The 18944-nt window shown below is 35.4% G+C and overlaps 1 protein-coding gene across 3 annotated transcripts in view; it reads right to left on the bottom strand.

The window, feature by feature from the left end:
- TMCO1 (transmembrane and coiled-coil domains 1) overlaps positions 1 to 18944 on the bottom strand; it is a 60746-nt gene that overhangs the window by 25471 nt on the left and 16331 nt on the right. For all 3 annotated transcript variants that reach the window (XM_007128951.3, XM_055084238.1, XM_007128952.4), the window contains exons 4-5: positions 12661 to 12707; positions 11236 to 11303 (exon numbers count right to left, since the gene is read on the bottom strand). In XM_007128951.3, coding sequence (XP_007129013.1) covers positions 11236 to 11303; positions 12661 to 12707 — 115 coding nt within the window. The remainder of the gene's footprint in view (positions 1 to 11235; positions 11304 to 12660; positions 12708 to 18944) is intronic.

Here is an 18944-nt window from a genome sequence, read left to right as displayed (position 1 = left end):
AGCAATATTCAGTATGTTAACACAAGTATTTTTATGGAAAATATATTTTCCATACAGAAAAAGAATTTAGTGAGAAGAAAGGCTTTTTTCCCCCCAATCTCTTTAATGTTTTATTTAATAGAAAAATGTTGGATTCTTATAGCTGCTTCATTATTCAGGCTGTTGCAATATTACACACCCTATGAAGCCTCTGGAAAATTCCACTGTACATTCATGAGAGAAGGAGAGAAGAAGGCAAATAACATCTTAGAATTATTACAACAATAATTTTTACCTCAAGGACCTCCTAAAAGTCTCAGAGACCTCCAGGGATCCCCAGACCACACTTTGAGAACCACTGTTCTAAACCATGACACCAATAAGATTTTAAGAACCCTCTTTTCCAAGACTCAAAGATTCCCAGTATATACACATTAAACAGGATAAACACTTCTGGAGAGAAATTCATGGAATATACATAGCGGTGAAAGAAAAATGGCATGCATAACACTCTGAGATAACTTTTAACATACTTCTAATGTTTGAAAGTAATTCCTTTTACTTTTTCTAAAATAGAAAAGAAAAATGTTTTGAAAAGAGAAAATCTTAGAAAAAAACTAGAAGAAAATATGTATCAGTGTTTATTTTGAGGTGCTGGGGATATAAACGTCTTTTATACTTTTCTATGAATAAGCTGTACAGTCAGACAATATTGAGAATTATAAATTAATGTGATTAAGGAGAGTGATACTTCATAATATTAGAAAAATATATGACAGCATCAGCTACATTATCCAAATAAAGTCTTTAACTCCAGTTAAAATATCTAGAACACTCCCTCTTAGAAAAACACTTGGTATTTAGAAAGTTTCTATAGAGGAAGAGGGAAAAGAGAGGTAGCATTACCATCTTTTTCGTTGGGGAAAAAAAATCCCTAAAAATCCATATTAACTATTGTGGTTATAAAGAGCTTCTTATACAGCTGAACTCCAAAGAATATAAATAGAATGAATTTGACATATTCTATACATATGTATGATTGTCCACTTACTATTTCCAACTGCTTTCCTAGTATATAGTTTGCACAGGGTAAGGGCTCAATCATGAACTGTTACTTGGATATGACGAAAATATTTAAAGATCTGCTTGAAGTAGTTATTCTTATCTACTAACCTCACAAAAGCAAAACAAAGTATTGTAATAACTTTTCCAGGAGGAGATATTCCCATTCACTCACAGGAAGTATTATACACAGTTGTTCCAATATTTCCTGGTTATATGCTGTATGCAGTGTACTGTTCTACATACGCCACTCTACTCTCCATCTGTAGAGTTAAACTGTGAGGAGTAGGGCTGGAATAAATATAGCCCAAAATGTTTACCCCTCTTATTGCTAACATACACACCCAACAAATTCATCTTATATAGTCATTTTATTCCTTGACATTTTTGACTTGAAATTGTAACCAAAAAGAAAATCTTTTACAACTAATAAATGAATTCAGTAAAGTTTCAGGATGGAAATCAACATACAAAATTAGTTGCATTTCTATACACCAAAAATGAACTATATGAAAAAAAAATAAAACAATCCCATCTACAATAGCATCAAAAACAATAAAATACTTAGGAATAAATTTAATCAAGGAGGTGAAAGATATATACACTGAAAACTATAAAACATTGATAAAGAAACTGAGTAAGACACAAATATATGGAAAGACATCCATGTTCATAGACTGGAAGAGTTAATATTGTTAAAATGTCCTTACTATACAAAGTCATCTACAGGGCTTCCCTGGTGGCACAATGGTTAAGAATCCATCTGCCAATGCAGGGGACACAGGTACAAGCCCTGGTCCGGGAAGATCCCACATGCCGTGGAGCAACTAAGCCCGTGTGCCACAACTACTGAGCCTGCGCCCCACAACTACTGAGCCACAACTACTGAGCCTGCATGCCACAACTACTGAGGCCCGCATGCCTAGAGCCCGTGCTCCGCAACAAGAGAAGCCACCACAATGAGAAACCTGTGCATCGCAATGAAGAGTAGCCCCGCCATGGGCTTCCCTGGTGGCGCAGTGGTTGAGAGTCTGCCTGCCGATGCAGGGGACACGGGTTCATGCCCCGGTCCGGGAGGATGCCACATGCTGCGGAGCGGCTAGGCCCGTGAGCCATGGCCGCTGAGCCTGTGCGTCCAGAACCTGTGCTCCGTAACAGGAGAGGCCACAACGGTGAGAGGCCCGCATACCGCAAAAAAAAAAAAAAAAAAAAAAAAAGCGTAGACCCTACTTGCAACTGGAGGAAGCCCGTGCACAGGAACGAAGACCCAATGCAGCCAAAAATAAATAAATAAAATAAACAGATTTATTAAAAACAACAATAACAACAAAGTCATCTATAGATCCAATACAATCTCTAATCAAAACTCTACTTTTCACAAAAATAGAAACATCCATACTAAAACTCATATGGAACCACAAAAGATCTTGAATAGGCAAAGCAATCTTGAGAAAGCTGGAGGCATCAAACTTCCTGATTTCAAACTAAGTTACAAAGCTATAGTAATCAAACCAATATATTACTGGCACAAAAATAGACATGCAGACCAAGAGAATAGAATAGAGAGCCCAGAAATAAACCCAGTCAACTAATATCTGACAAGAGCCAGAAATGCTCAGTGGGGAAAAGGATAGTCTCTTCAATAAATGGTGCTGGGTAAACTGGATATTCACATGCAAAAGAATTACACTGGACCCCCCCATCATACACTACTCACAAAAATTAACTCAAAATGGATTAAGGACTTAAACATGACACCTGAAACTGTAAAACTTCTAGAAGAAAACATAGGGAAAAAAGCTCCTTGACATTGGTCTTGGCAATGATTTTTTTGGATATGACACCAAAAGCACAAGCAACAAAAATCAACAAATGTGACTACATCAAACTAAAAAGCTTCTGCACAGCAAAAGAAACAACAAAATGAAAAGGCAAACTATGAAATGGGAGAAAATATTCGCAGACTATATATCTGATAAGGGGTTAACATCCAAAATATATAAGGAATTTGTACAACTGACCAGGAAAAAAACATGAATACCATTCAGCAACCATGCTCCTTGGTATCTATCCAAAGGAGTTGAAAACATGTTCACAAAAAAACCTGCACACAGATGTTTATGTAAGCATTATTCATAATTGCCAACTGATGAACCTGCAATGGCACCTCATTATCACCCAAAGTCCATAGTTTACATTAGGGTTCACTCTTGGGTTTTAATAAATGTATAGCAACATGTATCACCATTAAGTATCACACGGAATAGTTTCACACTAAAAAATCCTCTGTGCTCTGCTTATTCATCCCTCCCTCACACCTAATCCCTGGCAACCACTGACCTTTTTACTGTCTCCAGAGCTTTGCCCTTTCTAGAATGTCATATAGTTGTAATCATATAGTACGTAGCCTTTTCAGGTTGATTTCTTTCACTTAGTAATATGCATTTAAGGTTTCTCCATGTCTTTGCATGGTCAATAGCCCATTTCTTTTTAGCAATGAATAACACTCCACTGTCTGGATGTTGCACAGTTTATCCGTTTACCAACTGAAGAACATCTTGGTTGCTTCCAAATTTTGGCAGTTATCAAGCTGCAATAAACATCTGTGTGCAGGTTTCTTTGTGGACATAAGTTTTCAACTCATCTGGGTTCACTTTCACTTTTTATTCTACATTACTCTATACTGTTTGAATTTTTTAGAAGTACTTGTGTATTACTAGTATAAGAAAATTCTTTTTCTTTTTAAACTTTGGTTCTGATGCACATTCCTGGTTAAGATCTACTGCATAAGCTTTGGGAAGCTACCTGACATATCATAAACTAGTCATTTCAAATCATCAGGGAAAATATATTATTTGTTCCCTACCTGGTATTAACAATAGCTAAGTACTTGGTAAAGTTGGAAACTAACCACCAAAAAAATTACAGATGAAACAAAATTTAAATATAAAAAATAAAAAGAAGAAAAAAATTTATATAATCTGGTATGAGAAAGGCACTATTTATATAACAGAAAGGAGTAACAGATTCGACATAAAAATTAACATTGCCCATATATCTCAAAAAGAGAGCTTAATAGTCTCAATAAATAAAAAATTCTTATAAAAAGAAAATAAGAGAAAGAACATGAACTAGAAATTTAGAAATAGATAAACATAAGTATATGAAAAGATGCTACATCTCACAAGAAATGCAAATTTTACAAGAAATATTATTTTTTAGCTATTAGATTTGCAAATATTAAACAGATACATAATTCCCAGTGATGACAAATATATGAAGAAAGAACCACTCACAAGTACTGACGGCAATAATCGAAAAATATAAATTAATAAAAACCTTTCTAGGGGAATTCCCTGGCAGTCCAGTGGTTAAGACTCCGTGCTTCCACCGCATGGGGTCGTGGGTTCGATCCCTGGTCGGGTAAACTAAGATCCCGCATGCTGTGCGGCAAGGCCAAAAAAAAAAAAATTTCACCTAAGCAATACTTCTAGCATATGCCTGCGGAAAAAATAAGTATACACTGGTGTACATACTACCTGTGAAAATTCGGTGTGAAGATTAATAGATTATATAAGTTAGGGTACATCCATTTAGTGGAATACTGACAGACATTAAAAATGATTATGCAAGATGGGACTTCCCTGGTGGCACAGTGGTTAAGACTCTGCCCTCCCAATGCAGGTGGTCCGGGTTTGATCCCTGGTCAGGGAACTAGATCCCATATGCATGCTGCAACTAAGAGTTCAATAGACATTTTTCCAAACAAGACATACAAATGGCCAAGAAGTACATGAAAAGGTGGTCAACATTACCAACCATCAGGGAAATGTAAATCAAAACCACAATGAGATTTCACCTCATGCCTGTTAGAATGACTACTATCAAAAGGACAAGAGATAACAAATGCTGGCAAGGATGTGGAGAAAAGGGAACCCCTGGGCACTATTGCTGGGAATGTAAATTGGTACAGCTACTATGAAAAACAATATGGATGTTCCTCAAAAAATTTAAAGTAGAACTACCATATGATCCAGAAATCCCATTTCTAGCTATTTAGCCAAAGGAATTGAAATAAACTACTATCTCAAAGAGATCTGTACTCCTATGTCATTGCAGTATTATTCATAATAACCAAGATACGGAAACAACCTAAGTGTCCACCGACAGATGAACGGATAAAGAAAATGTGATATATATACTGTATACAAGTCTGAAAGAGAAAGACAAATACTGTACAACATCACTTATATGTGGAATCTAAAAAAGCTGAACTCATGGAAACAGAGAATTAGATTGGTGGTTGCCAGAGGACGGGGGTTGAGGGAAATGGGGAGATGCTGGTCAAAGGGTACAAACTTCCAGTTTTAAGATGAATAAGCTCTGGGCTTCTAATGTACAGCATAGTAATTATAGTTAATACTGTATTATATGCTTGAAAGCTAAGAGAGTAAGTCTTAATTGTTCTCACCGCCACCACAACAAAATGATATTTATGTGAGATGAAGGATTTGCTAACTGACCTTACTGTGGTAATCATTTTGCAATATGTATGTGTATCAAATTATCACTCTGTACACCTTAAACGTACACAATGTTCTATATTATATGTCATTATATATTGCAATAAAGCTGGAAAAAAGCTTTAAAAGAAAAAGGAGAGAGAAAACCTTTCATGTCCTATAAGTGAGTTATTCATTTATGTGAAACTGAACATTTAGTATGATGAGACCTTAAACCAGCCACAAATATGAAGAAAAAACCCTTCAAATTAATTCTTCCAGGAGATTAGAGGCTTGCCATAGGAATAGCTAAGAATAGACACCATTACTGGTGTGTAGCCTAATAACGAAAAGTTAGGGAGAGAAAGAAACAGGTGCAAAGAGAGAGATAGTTTATAATAGGTCGATTATTTCTTTAAGTGAACTTACTCTCTGCAGTTCCAGAGGGCAGGACCACTGCTCATGAACAGAAGAACAAGCAGGCATATTTTGGTCCAGTATAAGGAACCACTTTCAAACCCTAAATACTACTCAGTAAAACTATATTATCTCAGAAACCATCAAGCTTCTCATCGTTGAAAATGATTAAAAATAATGGAAAATTATCTGCTAGAGGTATTATTGGAGGGATTTCCGTATTGACACAGAAGTAATGTGTTAAATGACTTTTAAGATCACTTCTAATTCTAAGATTTAATGTTTCAGCTTTATGGAAATGATCCAGAAGAGAAGCCAAAGACAAATAAATAGCTGAATTTGGTGCCTCTTGTTGCTACTCTGGCAATCTGGGAGCTCAAGTCCTTCCCATCTTAGTCTAACTTGAGGCTTTTTTCTTATCAACAATTTTAAGACTAAAATGGATATTAGAGATAATGTATTCCATTCTATAATAAACAGATGATCAAGGTGAAACGAAGAGAAATTATGTGAAAAATGAATAGTGATTGTTCAATACAATCAAAATATGTACGAGACTGTAATAACTGACACCCACATTACTTTTGTTTAGAACTGCTGAGGGATGGTGGTTTTTTTTCTATACTTTTTTTTCCTTTTTTTCCCATTTAAATTTAAAATTCATATACAAATATGATTAAATTTTGATTAAATTATTATTTGCTAATATTTTTAATGAAAAGAAAAAGAAAGGGGTGCATTCGGTTTCAATCCCAGCTATTGTCTGGACTGTCATGTCACATGAACAATGACGTTTTATCTGAGGATATGAAGATAGCATTGAATCTTATAGATTGGATATTCTGAACATTAGATCTGAAATGTCTGCTTTTCAATATGTGAAATAAAACTTGGAATTTGCTCACCAAAAAAAAAAAAAAATGTACTAGAGTTTTAATTTCACATACCAGCTTATAAAAATAGAGATACATTCTTTAACTTCTAGGTGCTCACAGTCGTAGACATAAGAAATATATATATATATTTAAATAGATTAAATATATATGTTTATATATATTTAAGGGTATATATATTTATATATATATACCCTTAAATATATATATATATTTAAATTTCTGGTCTGGGCACAAAGACCAGGAAAAAAACATGAATACCATTCAGCAACCATGCTCCTTGGTATCTATCCAAAGGAGTTGAAAACATGTTCACAAAAAAACCTGCACACAGATGTTTATGTAAGCATTATTCATAATTGCCAACTGATGAACCTGCAATGGCACCTCATTATCACCCAAAGTCCATAGTTTACATTAGGGTTCACTCTTGGGTTTTAATAAATGTATAGCAACATGTATCACCATTAAGTATCACACGGAATAGTTTCACACTAAAAAATCCTCTGTGCTCTGCTTATTCATCCCTCCCTCACACCTAATCCCTGGCAACCACTGACCTTTTTACTGTCTCCAGAGCTTTGCCCTTTCTAGAATGTCATATAGTTGTAATCATATAGTACGTAGCCTTTTCAGGTTGATTTCTTTCACTTAGTAATATGCATTTAAGGTTTCTCCATGTCTTTGCATGGTCAATAGCCCATTTCTTTTTAGCAATGAATAACACTCCACTGTCTGGATGTTGCACAGTTTATCCGTTTACCAACTGAAGAACATCTTGGTTGCTTCCAAATTTTGGCAGTTATCAAGCTGCAATAAACATCTGTGTGCAGGTTTCTTTGTGGACATAAGTTTTCAACTCATCTGGGTTCACTTTCACTTTTTATTCTACATTACTCTATACTGTTTGAATTTTTTAGAAGTACTTGTGTATTACTAGTATAAGAAAATTCTTTTTCTTTTTAAACTTTGGTTCTGATGCACATTCCTGGTTAAGATCTACTGCATAAGCTTTGGGAAGCTACCTGACATATCATAAACTAGTCATTTCAAATCATCAGGGAAAATATATTATTTGTTCCCTACCTGGTATTAACAATAGCTAAGTACTTGGTAAAGTTGGAAACTAACCACCAAAAAAATTACAGATGAAACAAAATTTAAATATAAAAAATAAAAAGAAGAAAAAAATTTATATAATCTGGTATGAGAAAGGCACTATTTATATAACAGAAAGGAGTAACAGATTCGACATAAAAATTAACATTGCCCATATATCTCAAAAAGAGAGCTTAATAGTCTCAATAAATAAAAAATTCTTATAAAAAGAAAATAAGAGAAAGAACATGAACTAGAAATTTAGAAATAGATAAACATAAGTATATGAAAAGATGCTACATCTCACAAGAAATGCAAATTTTACAAGAAATATTATTTTTTAGCTATTAGATTTGCAAATATTAAACAGATACATAATTCCCAGTGATGACAAATATATGAAGAAAGAACCACTCACAAGTACTGACGGCAATAATCGAAAAATATAAATTAATAAAAACCTTTCTAGGGGAATTCCCTGGCAGTCCAGTGGTTAAGACTCCGTGCTTCCACCGCATGGGGTCGTGGGTTCGATCCCTGGTCGGGTAAACTAAGATCCCGCATGCTGTGCGGCAAGGCCAAAAAAAAAAAAATTTCACCTAAGCAATACTTCTAGCATATGCCTGCGGAAAAAATAAGTATACACTGGTGTACATACTACCTGTGAAAATTCGGTGTGAAGATTAATAGATTATATAAGTTAGGGTACATCCATTTAGTGGAATACTGACAGACATTAAAAATGATTATGCAAGATGGGACTTCCCTGGTGGCACAGTGGTTAAGACTCTGCCCTCCCAATGCAGGTGGTCCGGGTTTGATCCCTGGTCAGGGAACTAGATCCCATATGCATGCTGCAACTAAGAGTTCACATGCCACAACCAAGGAGCCCACGAGCCACAGCTAAGACCTGGTGCCACCAAATAAATAAATAAATAAATAATTTAAAAAATCCTAGCCTGTGTGCAGCAATGAAGACCCAACGCAGCCAAAAAAATAAAAATAAGAAAATAAATTTTAAAAAAATTTTTTAAAAATAAAAATCCTCTAAAAATGATTATGCAAGAGTTACACATACTGTATTTAAAAAATCATCACAGGTAACTACAGCAGGTTACAAAACAACCATTTTGGGGTATAAAAATTAATACATACAAATATCTAAATGTTTGTATACGGAGAGAAGAAGTACAAATCTTGAAAGGACACGTACTCGTTTGAGGAAGGCAGAGTGATCTTTACTTTATATTTTATACATTTATATATTATTGGACTTTTTCCAGTAAGAATTTATTACTTCAATGATTACAGAAAAAAATGCAATAAAAGGTTACACCTGCGGGGAAAAATATGGCATTGGGAGAAAAATATATTTGAATCAGATGCCCTTCCCATAGAGCAGCCATTCATACCACGATATGTTCACAAATAACATTAAGAAAGGGAACCACATGAATATAAGGCAGCATTACCACTGGTAGAAATGGCCACCATTCTTTCTTCCTTTTCTTTTTTTTTTAAATTCAGGTATAGTTGATTTACAATATTACATAAGTTTCTGGTGTACAACATAGTGATTTTAAAGATTATACTCCATTTAGAGTTATTATAAAATATTGGCTATATTCCCCACAGTTCTTTCTTAATCAGCCTATTTAGTTAGAACCCACCTGTACATAAGACTAAGGAATAAAATCAAATGCTGAACTTCAAGCAAAGCAGTGATTCAAATTTATTGTAGGTATCACACAATAAAGCCAAGACCAATACGAATAGCTATACACACACACACCACTAACCTATAAAAATATTATGTTAAAAATCAGAAGTATGAGAAAAATAAGACGTTAAGCATCAGATTTCTAAAATATAGATGAGTACTTAGCTAGCTCTATACTGTCCAGAATTTGACAAATTAAAGAATATTTGAGTATTTGAGTTGTACCAATGAAGCTTACTAGTTAACTACAGAATCTTTCAGTGTTTGGTTTGCCTGGTAATCCACGGTGATATATACCCAAGAAATGAGAGAAAGCAAAGCAGTGAAAAAAGGATACTGAATTTAGAGTTATAAGTTGGAAATTATGAGACTTCTAGAGACCTTGGGCAAGTTATTTAATCTTCCAAAGGTCCTTTTCAGCACTAAAGGTCTATGATTTTAGTAATCACTAGTTAAGTGGAAATTTTGTATTAAAATCATTTTGGACATTCCCTTTGGTTCCTCACCTAAGTAAAAATAACCACTCCCTTTTTCCCCCCTACTATATTTCACACACACACACATCTATTGTAACATCCATCAATGTATTGATTTGTTTGTCCTTTCTTTCTATAAAATTTTGATATTACTGAGGGCAGGGAACACATCTTATTTGTTATATTCTGATACCTAGCACAATGCCTGGCACAAAGTAGGCCCTTGACAGGTGGGAAGAGAAGAACAGACTGGAGGTGGGGCGGGGGGTGGGTACAAGGAGAGAAAGAGACAGACAGGTAGCAATGAAGCAGGGGAGGAAGAGTAGGAGAAAGGGAAGGAAAAGAGTGAGTGAGGAAAATGCGTGGGATAGTTCAGGAGAGCTCTGAAAGGTAATAAATGACAGCCTGTCATCTCTGGATATTTTCCCAGCTTCTGTCAAAAGCAGTCCCACAATTACTCAGGCCTACTATATGCTAGTTTAGACAATAGTAACCTACCTTATCATTAGACAAGATTATAGTTGTTAAGACCCTATTTTAAGAGTCAAAACATCTCTGTACGACTACCTTCATTTTGAAGCAGTTTGTTAGTAAGGAACTTAAAAACCCAGGAGACATATTAAATTCTTTTTAGATGACCCATAAAACCTTAGTCTTTGCCTTACACATAAGAGATCCTCAATATTAAGAGGGTGAAAAAGTTATCATATAATTGTATTCCACCAAAATTAAATTTCCCTTGATTTTGATAACTGGATTGAGGTTAAGTAAGAGAATGTCCATGTTCTTAGGAAATACACACTTTAGTGTTATGGGTAAAGGGGCATGAAGCCTACAACAAACTCTTGAATGATTCAGAAAAATATACAAATAATGTATGAATGAGTACATATATGATATGGAGAAACAGAAAAAAGGAAAGCAAATGAGGCAAAATGTTAACAATTGTGAATCTGGTTAATCAATGTACTATTCTTGTAACTCTTCTGTAAATCTGAAATATCAAAATATTACCAAAAAAGCTAATTGTTCACATATACACAGACATAGAGCAATATTTAGATAAAACCATAAAAAAGGCTACTCACATAGAATTAAACATTCCCATTAGGGCAGTAAAACAAAAGCCAATTGCAAACATGGATTTCATTCGAACCTGGAAGGAAACCAACAAATTGTTATTTTACACTAGAGAAAAACCACCACTAAAGCACACCCCAAAAGTTTTGGTTTCATGTCATTTTTAAAAGATGCTCCTTGGCAAAAGGCTGTTTATTGGCTAACCCACCCTCCACCTCCAAGGCCTCTTCTCCTTGCCAGCTTCTGATGAATAGTATTGGGGTGGTCATATGACCCAACTCTGGTCAATGAGATGTAAGTACCAACCAGAACTTTTAAAAGGGACAAACTTGGCTAGCATCCCTTTAGGCCTTTTGCCCATACTTCTTGCCTGGAATGAAGAACATAATGCCTGACAGTAAAGCACCATCAAACAACCAAACGACCATAAGCTAAGGAAGGTTAACCTGAGTCCTTAGTGACATTACTGTGCTGCCATAGCAGCCCAGGACTACCAACCTCTGCACCTCTTGAGCAAGTGAAAAAAATTTTATATGTTTAAGCCATTATTAAGCATTTTGTTTCTTGCAGCTAACTTCTTTCTTAATTATATGTGCCATAAAAGTATAAACAAATAAAAGATCATAAAGATATAAGATTAACAGTTTATCAGCAATTTTTATCTCTTCTTTCTGCAGTTTCCAAATTTGGTCTCATCAACATATAATAATTGTGACAAGAGAAAAGCTATTTTCAAAAAAATGCACTTCTAAATTATGATCTTTCTTAATAAGAATTTCAAGAAACAGAAGATAAAATAATATAGCAAAGGTCTCTTGGTAAGCAAAAGACAACTGTTGCACAGTTTAGATGTCCTGTGTTGAATATACAGAAATTAAGTAGAAAAATAAGTCAAGCCATATAAATAGCCTACCTACACCTCAGAAACACATGCTTGAACTCTACTCTTTATAAATAATGAGTAAATGGCTAATAAAATCACTTTTCCTTACACTTTATGATATGCCTGACCCTCAGATCAAAAGGCCTCTTAAAGAATAAAGGCCACAATAAAGGCCATCTATGATGCTCCAACTCCTATATGGGATTACCAGGTCACCATAAAGCCAAAGATTCAGCAATAACATGAGGAAGAAAAAGAAAATAAGCTACTTCATTTGAAAACGTAAGGGGGAAGCTAATAAAAACTGTGTGAAAGGGACAAATTATGACTTCGAGAGAGCCTAAAAAAAAAGCTATTCATATTACTAACACGAAGCTTCAGCCCAGTAGCATATTTTCACTTCTATTTGGTCCAGGAACAACCATGATATTATTTATAGCCTGCATAACTATAAATTTCTGAAAAGGTAAGTGCAGTGTACTTGATGAAAATCAGGGTCTTTTGCTGAAAAACATGTGGTTTATCATGAAGTTATATTTAGGACTCTTACCATTGATAGATCCCTGTTATTATTCTTCAGTTTCTCTTCTTGCCGCTCTGTAAAGAATTAATGAACTGGTTAATATACACAGCACTGAGTGCAAAGCAGATGTTAAACAGTCACTGCCTGATGACTATAATAGCACTTCTGTCTCAGTATCACTTAATAAGATAAGCTGAATACATGGAATACTGTATACTTTGTACTAACAGAAAATTCAAATGCAGCAGGGCACCAAAATAGTTCAAATTAAATAAATAAAAATATTTAAAGTTTAATTTAAACTTTAAGTGTCTGGACTCTGTACATTAAGATATACTCTTACATTACATCAAAAGGAAGTATAACCATAATGACTGTACTTATGTTTCAAGTATTAATTACCCATCTGTTACGATTTTTCCCCTCTCTTTCAGTTTCTTTAAGAGAGCATGGAGTCTAAAAATTAAAAGCCAATTAAGATGAATTTAGTTCTTTCACATTACAGTCAAATCAATCTAAAAATAAGCATAGTTTCATAGTTAAGTCACTTGGAAAGCTAGGAAATTTGACATATATTTCAAGAAAATTGTTATATACACAGAACCTAAACCGCTAAAGAAGTCTCAGCTGTACATTTATGACCTTATTTACTGTATTCCATCAACATAAGGGACTTTATTGTACTTATGAAGAAACTGAGGCCCAGCAAAGGAGAAGTGACTTCTCAGAGACCACACAGGTATTTTATGCCAAAGCCCGGACGAGAATCCAAGTTTCCCAACTCCCAACCCAATGATCTCTATATACACTATGCTACTGCTTTCTTTGATTATGCATTTTTATCAACAGGATCAATTTATTCAACAAATACTTACTGATTACCTACTAAATGCTGAGCACTTTTCTGAGCACTAGGGATAAATGAATGAACAAAACATACACAAATCCTCACCCTCACAGTTAGATTATGAAATTAAAATATAATACCCTCTAAAATAAAAAATATACAATTGGAATATACGAAACTGGTGTGAGGGCTGCAAGTTAGGCAGTTAAGGAAAGGAAGGAAGAACAGGCCTACAGGAACCGCAGACTGGAGTGTAGTTTCCAAACAATGTACGGTGAGATGAATATATGCTTCCTTGTCCTAAATCGTTCCTATCCAGTTTGTTCTCCCTGGGAGGAAAGGATACAGGCAGGAGAAAGTGGGGATTATGAAGATATATGGAAGAAAATTAACAAAATGGGGTGGAACTAAGGTGCATCTCGGGGGCTAGAGCTCTTTTTCTACCTGAGCAGCCCTCTTAAAATGTAATAAGACTTTTTAAAATTGGGTGTTTGAAGATTGGGTAGAAGCTAAGAAGGTAAACAGGCATAAAACCAAGTAGAGGGGGAAAAGGACTACCACTGAGACATGAAAAGCAAGGTATAGAAAAGCATCTATGCTAGAAACTTTGGCACATCCTTGACTCCCTACTTTGTCTTCAATCAAACACCAAGTCCTATTAATTATACCTCATAAATACTTATGAAATCCACCTCTTCCCCTCCTCCTTACTATCACTTCCTTAGTTAGGATTTCTAACATCTCTTACCTATATTACTTTCAAGTCTCCTAACAGATCTGCCTCCAAACTTGTTCCCTCAAATCCATCTTCCACATAAATGCAGTCAGATCTACTTAAAAGGCAAAACTGAACAAAATCATGATACTCCCCAGCTTAAAATCCTTCCATGCTTTTCATCCCTACAAGATCATGTTTCTTTTTTTTTGGCCACACCACGCGGCATGTGGGACCTTAGTTACCCGATGAGGGATCGAACGCACCCCCTGCAGTGGAAGCGTGGAGTCTTAACTACTGAACTGCCAGGCAAGTTCTAAGATCATGTTTCACTATCACCTGCAAGTCCTGCATCTGGCCCCTGCTTACTTCTGCAGCCACATTTCCAACCACTCCCATAAATTTTTATGTTCTTACAATACCAAACAACTTTAAGTTCCTGTGTATATGATGCTTTTCTCTTGATTCAGTGTTTGTTCATAAAGTCACTTCTACCTTGGGTGACCAAGTGTCCTAGTTTTCCCTGGACTGTTCCAGTTTTAGCTCTGAAAATCTCACATCCCAACAAACTCCTCAGACTAGACAAATTGGGATGGTTGGCTACCCTACTTCCACCTAGACTGTTTTATCTTACCCCATCAAACCCTTTCCTGGCTAGCCTGTACTCAACTTTTAAGCCTCAGCTCTTGTGTCACCTCCTTTTGACAATCTTGATTCCTTAAGCAATACTATTCTAAAAAGCTTTCTACAATTATGAAAATATCCTACATCTGTGCTGTCAGTACAGTAGTCACTAGCTACATGTAGCTACTGAGCAATGAAATGTGACCAGTATGACTGAGGAACTAAAATTTCAACTTCATTTATTAATAATTTTAAATTAATTTAAAATCTGAACAGTCAAATGTAGCTACAGGCTGCTGTACTGGACAATGCAGTCTTAGACACTGGATTAGAAGTCCTTTCTTTATGCTTCCAGAATATTCCAAGCACATCTCTATCATTATACTCACCAAGTTTATACATTTTGTTATAATGATCTGTTTATGTACTTAACAATGCAACTAGATGGCAGGCTCCTGGAGGACAAGGACTTCTTCATCTTTGTATCCTCAGTAATTGGCAAGTAGTTAGTTGCTCAGTATTGTAGTATATGCTCAATATTGCTTAATGAATCAGCAATATAATAAAAGCTGATCTGAAGATACCATACACCAAAAATCCCTTTCCAGGGACAGGAGTCTTTCATGATAAAGCTGGTAGCCTGAAGAAGCACTTAAAGCCTGAAAGGCTGAGAGGACACTAAAGTGACACAGTTTTTATGAAGTTCTATTCCACTTTTTTCAATTATGTCCGAACAGAAGCTTTAACCATATGTAGTGTCAAGGTAGACTGTATGTATACATGGCTTAAGAAGAATACAGCAGTACAGGTTTATGATATATCCCAACACTACTGTGCTTGGTTCCTGAAGATTTTTCAACTCAAATTGTTCTTAGGTGCCCACCATATACAAATAAAGGTTTTGTTGGTTTCAAATAATTCAGAAATAAGTTAACATTCATCTGGTTTTGGAGGGGATAAAAGAAACAGAGACAAGTTTCTTATGACCTTGATGTGCTTAGTTGGTAGGAAATGCTAAGATGCCTCAAGAAGCATAAACACTACAAGGACTTTAACATTTAAAGTCCTGGACAATGAAAGAGTTTTCGGAAATCCAGAAATGCCCATGTGGGAAACAGCAAACCTGATCTAATAGAAATGTTACCAATAGGGAAGCAATTTCAGGTACTCCCCAAGTTACCAACAATAAACTTGTAAATATCTCCATAAAGCCACAGTTAGGTTTATATACCTCCCCTTCTCTCCACTAACCCCAATGCCTAATCTAAAGTTTTTCCATTTTCAGTTTTCTCCATTCCCAGCTCAGTTAATTGTATCTCAGATCCTCCTAATCTCTCTCTCTCTTTCAATACCCACGTTCTCTTTTACCCTCTTTATTTTCTTCTTTCCAGTCTTAGAAAATTATTAAACTCCTTCTCTATCTCTCTTCCATTATGACTACCAAACCCTGACTCTAATAAAACTGCTAGGCAAAGATTTATTCTATTCATTCTCATTATTTTAAAATATAAGATTCAAGTTTTACAAGGATATTCTGTTAGACACAATGAGAAATGAAACATTTAAGTCCTTAAAAGTACTTAAAACATCCTTTTAGAGTTTCTATCTCTCATACTGTAATCAAATCTACTTTTCTTTAAGCTTCAATGATTTAAGTAAATTTTAAATGTTATTTCCTAACCAATTTTGCTTTTAATTACCAGCAATACAAAAGAGGAACAAAAACAAAACCAACTATTGTCCCTAAAAATAAAGTTTTTACATTATGGGTTAAATAAGCTTATGAAGACAGGTTTGTCAATATAACCACCATGTAATACAGGGTTTTATAAGAATAATCCAACTTCTAATAAACTGTATTGAAAAAAGTATCTTTTTTTAAACAACCTGCTTTTCCCTTATCAAGAAACTTTGTTTCCTCAAGTGAATAATTTCTGGGAAAGTCACATTAGTAAGTAAAGTAAGTGCAAACAATTTTTGAAATGATGATTCATATTGTTTATTAGCAATCAAATATTTGAGCATAATGCTTCATGTAATTATGAGAACAGTTTTGGCTGAGATGACGCAATAAAAGGTAGCTAGTTAACTCTTAACTTCTACTACCCCAAATAGTTAAGAGTATACTGAAATAAGTAAAAGTGATTGACTGGTTCTCTATTGCTCTGTGTGTAACTTAGCCCTTAACTGTTGTCAGTTAACTAGCATAACTCCTCTCAAAAAGTTGTTTCTTGGCCCCAATAAGGTAGGGAAGTCACTGTCTCAGTCTAATGTTATTTTCATCTTGGTGGTGTGTTACTTAAAAGAAGTATAGCTAGTGAACCTCCTCCTAAGGTTTACTCGCCCTTACTCGCAACTAGAGAAAGCCCACGCACAGCAACGAAGATCCGATGCAGCCAAAAAAATTAAAAAAATAAAAAAATAAATAACCAGTGACTTTTCTGTCAAAGAATATAAATCAATTAAAGTACTCACGGGGCAACTGGGTAGTCTGATCAAACTGACAGTTTGGGAGATGGGGAACATTTTCAAATAAAGAAGAGATGATCAAAATAGCAGATGCTTCTCTATAGATTAAAAGAGTTAGGTATGCCATGACATTTCTATATTCTGAGTTGTCTTGAATGAAAGACCAGTTAATAACATGCCTTTAAAATTTCATGTAGATTGGGAGAAGCAAAATTTAAATGAAATGCCTGATACAGCCTTCTTTTATAGAAAATCCAAATAGCATAGATAAACATCTAGAATAAATATATTAATTCAGGGCCCCAAATAAATTTCAAAAATGTCCTCCCATATTTCCAAGTCACCAAGAAAGGAGATACACACCCCATTCAGCAAAGCTTCAGAATGCCTGCTCTCCCTTCTCTGGCCACCTTCTGGGGAATATCTCCCTCTCATCATAGTCTTTGTTGAGGTTCAACCTTATGAAGATTCCTAACACCCCCTGCCCTGCCACTACTAACCAAAAAGGAGGTCAATCCACAGGCTTACCCATGACCTATGGCATAAAAAGATGAGTTGAGCTAGTTGGATTCCTTCTTTTAGGAATGTAAACCAGAAAATCTTGGGAAAGTAAATCATTTAACTGTGGGAGCAGAAACAGCAACATAGTAATGTAGAACTGGCTCTCGAACTTTATAGTTCCCCTAAAAATTATCTGGGCAGCTTGTTAAAAAAGCAGGCTCCTGTGTCCCATGTCCAGAAATTCTGATTCAGTAAAGCCTGGGAGTAAGACTCAGAACCCTTCATTTGTAACAAGTATCTCAAGCAATACTGATATAGGTGGCCTAGAGAGCACACTATGAGTAATACTGATTTAGAAAGAACCACAGGAGACAAGCCAAAGTTAGGCGCAGGCAAAAATTAAATGCTAGGGAAGTACTGCAGAGAAAGTGCGGAAGTTGACAAACAGAAGAGAGAGAAGTACTATAAATTAATAGTGGAGCCCAATGTCTGGCTTTATCCCAGGGCTTGCTCTGCCTGCAGGAATTGCTTTATCACAGTTCCTGCGTTCCTGTAACCAATCAGTTCAGCTTTTCCTGAGTTCTGGATCACATATATCCTTAAATTCCTCATTACTTGAGGTAACTTGACTGCAGTCAAAAGATCTAAATAAAATTCATACATCAAAAGTAGTTTCTCTTTTATGAGATGGAAACATAAAATAACCAAAACATCTGCTCCTGAAATTAAGAATGGGAAACATAAAATCTTCAGACACCTCAGTTTCAAATTAATGTCTCTATCCAAGACCATTATCTCTAAGAGCTTCACCTAGTGATATCAATGACATTTTGCTTCTCTGAAACACTGAATATTGCTGACCACACACCTCTTACTAAAAACTCCCTTCTTTCAATGCAGCAATATCATTCTTTATAGTCTCCCCATTACTGTATATATATGTTTGTTTTTTTAAAAATAAATTTATTTATTTATTTTTGGCTGCGTTGGGTTTTTGTTGCTGCACGCGGGCTTTCTCTAGTTGCGGTGAGCGGGGGCTACTCTTTGTTGCGGTGCACGAGCTTCTCATTGCGGTGGCTTCTCTTGTTGCAGAGCACAGGCTCTAGGCACGCGGGCTTCAGTAGTTGTGGCTCGCGGGCTCTAGAGCACAGGCTC

This window comes from Physeter macrocephalus, chromosome 4 (genome assembly GCF_002837175.3).
Source record: "Physeter macrocephalus isolate SW-GA chromosome 4, ASM283717v5, whole genome shotgun sequence".
In the NCBI taxonomy this organism is placed as follows: Eukaryota; Metazoa; Chordata; class Mammalia; order Artiodactyla; family Physeteridae; genus Physeter; species Physeter macrocephalus.
This window is presented reverse-complemented; position numbering and strand designations above follow the sequence as displayed.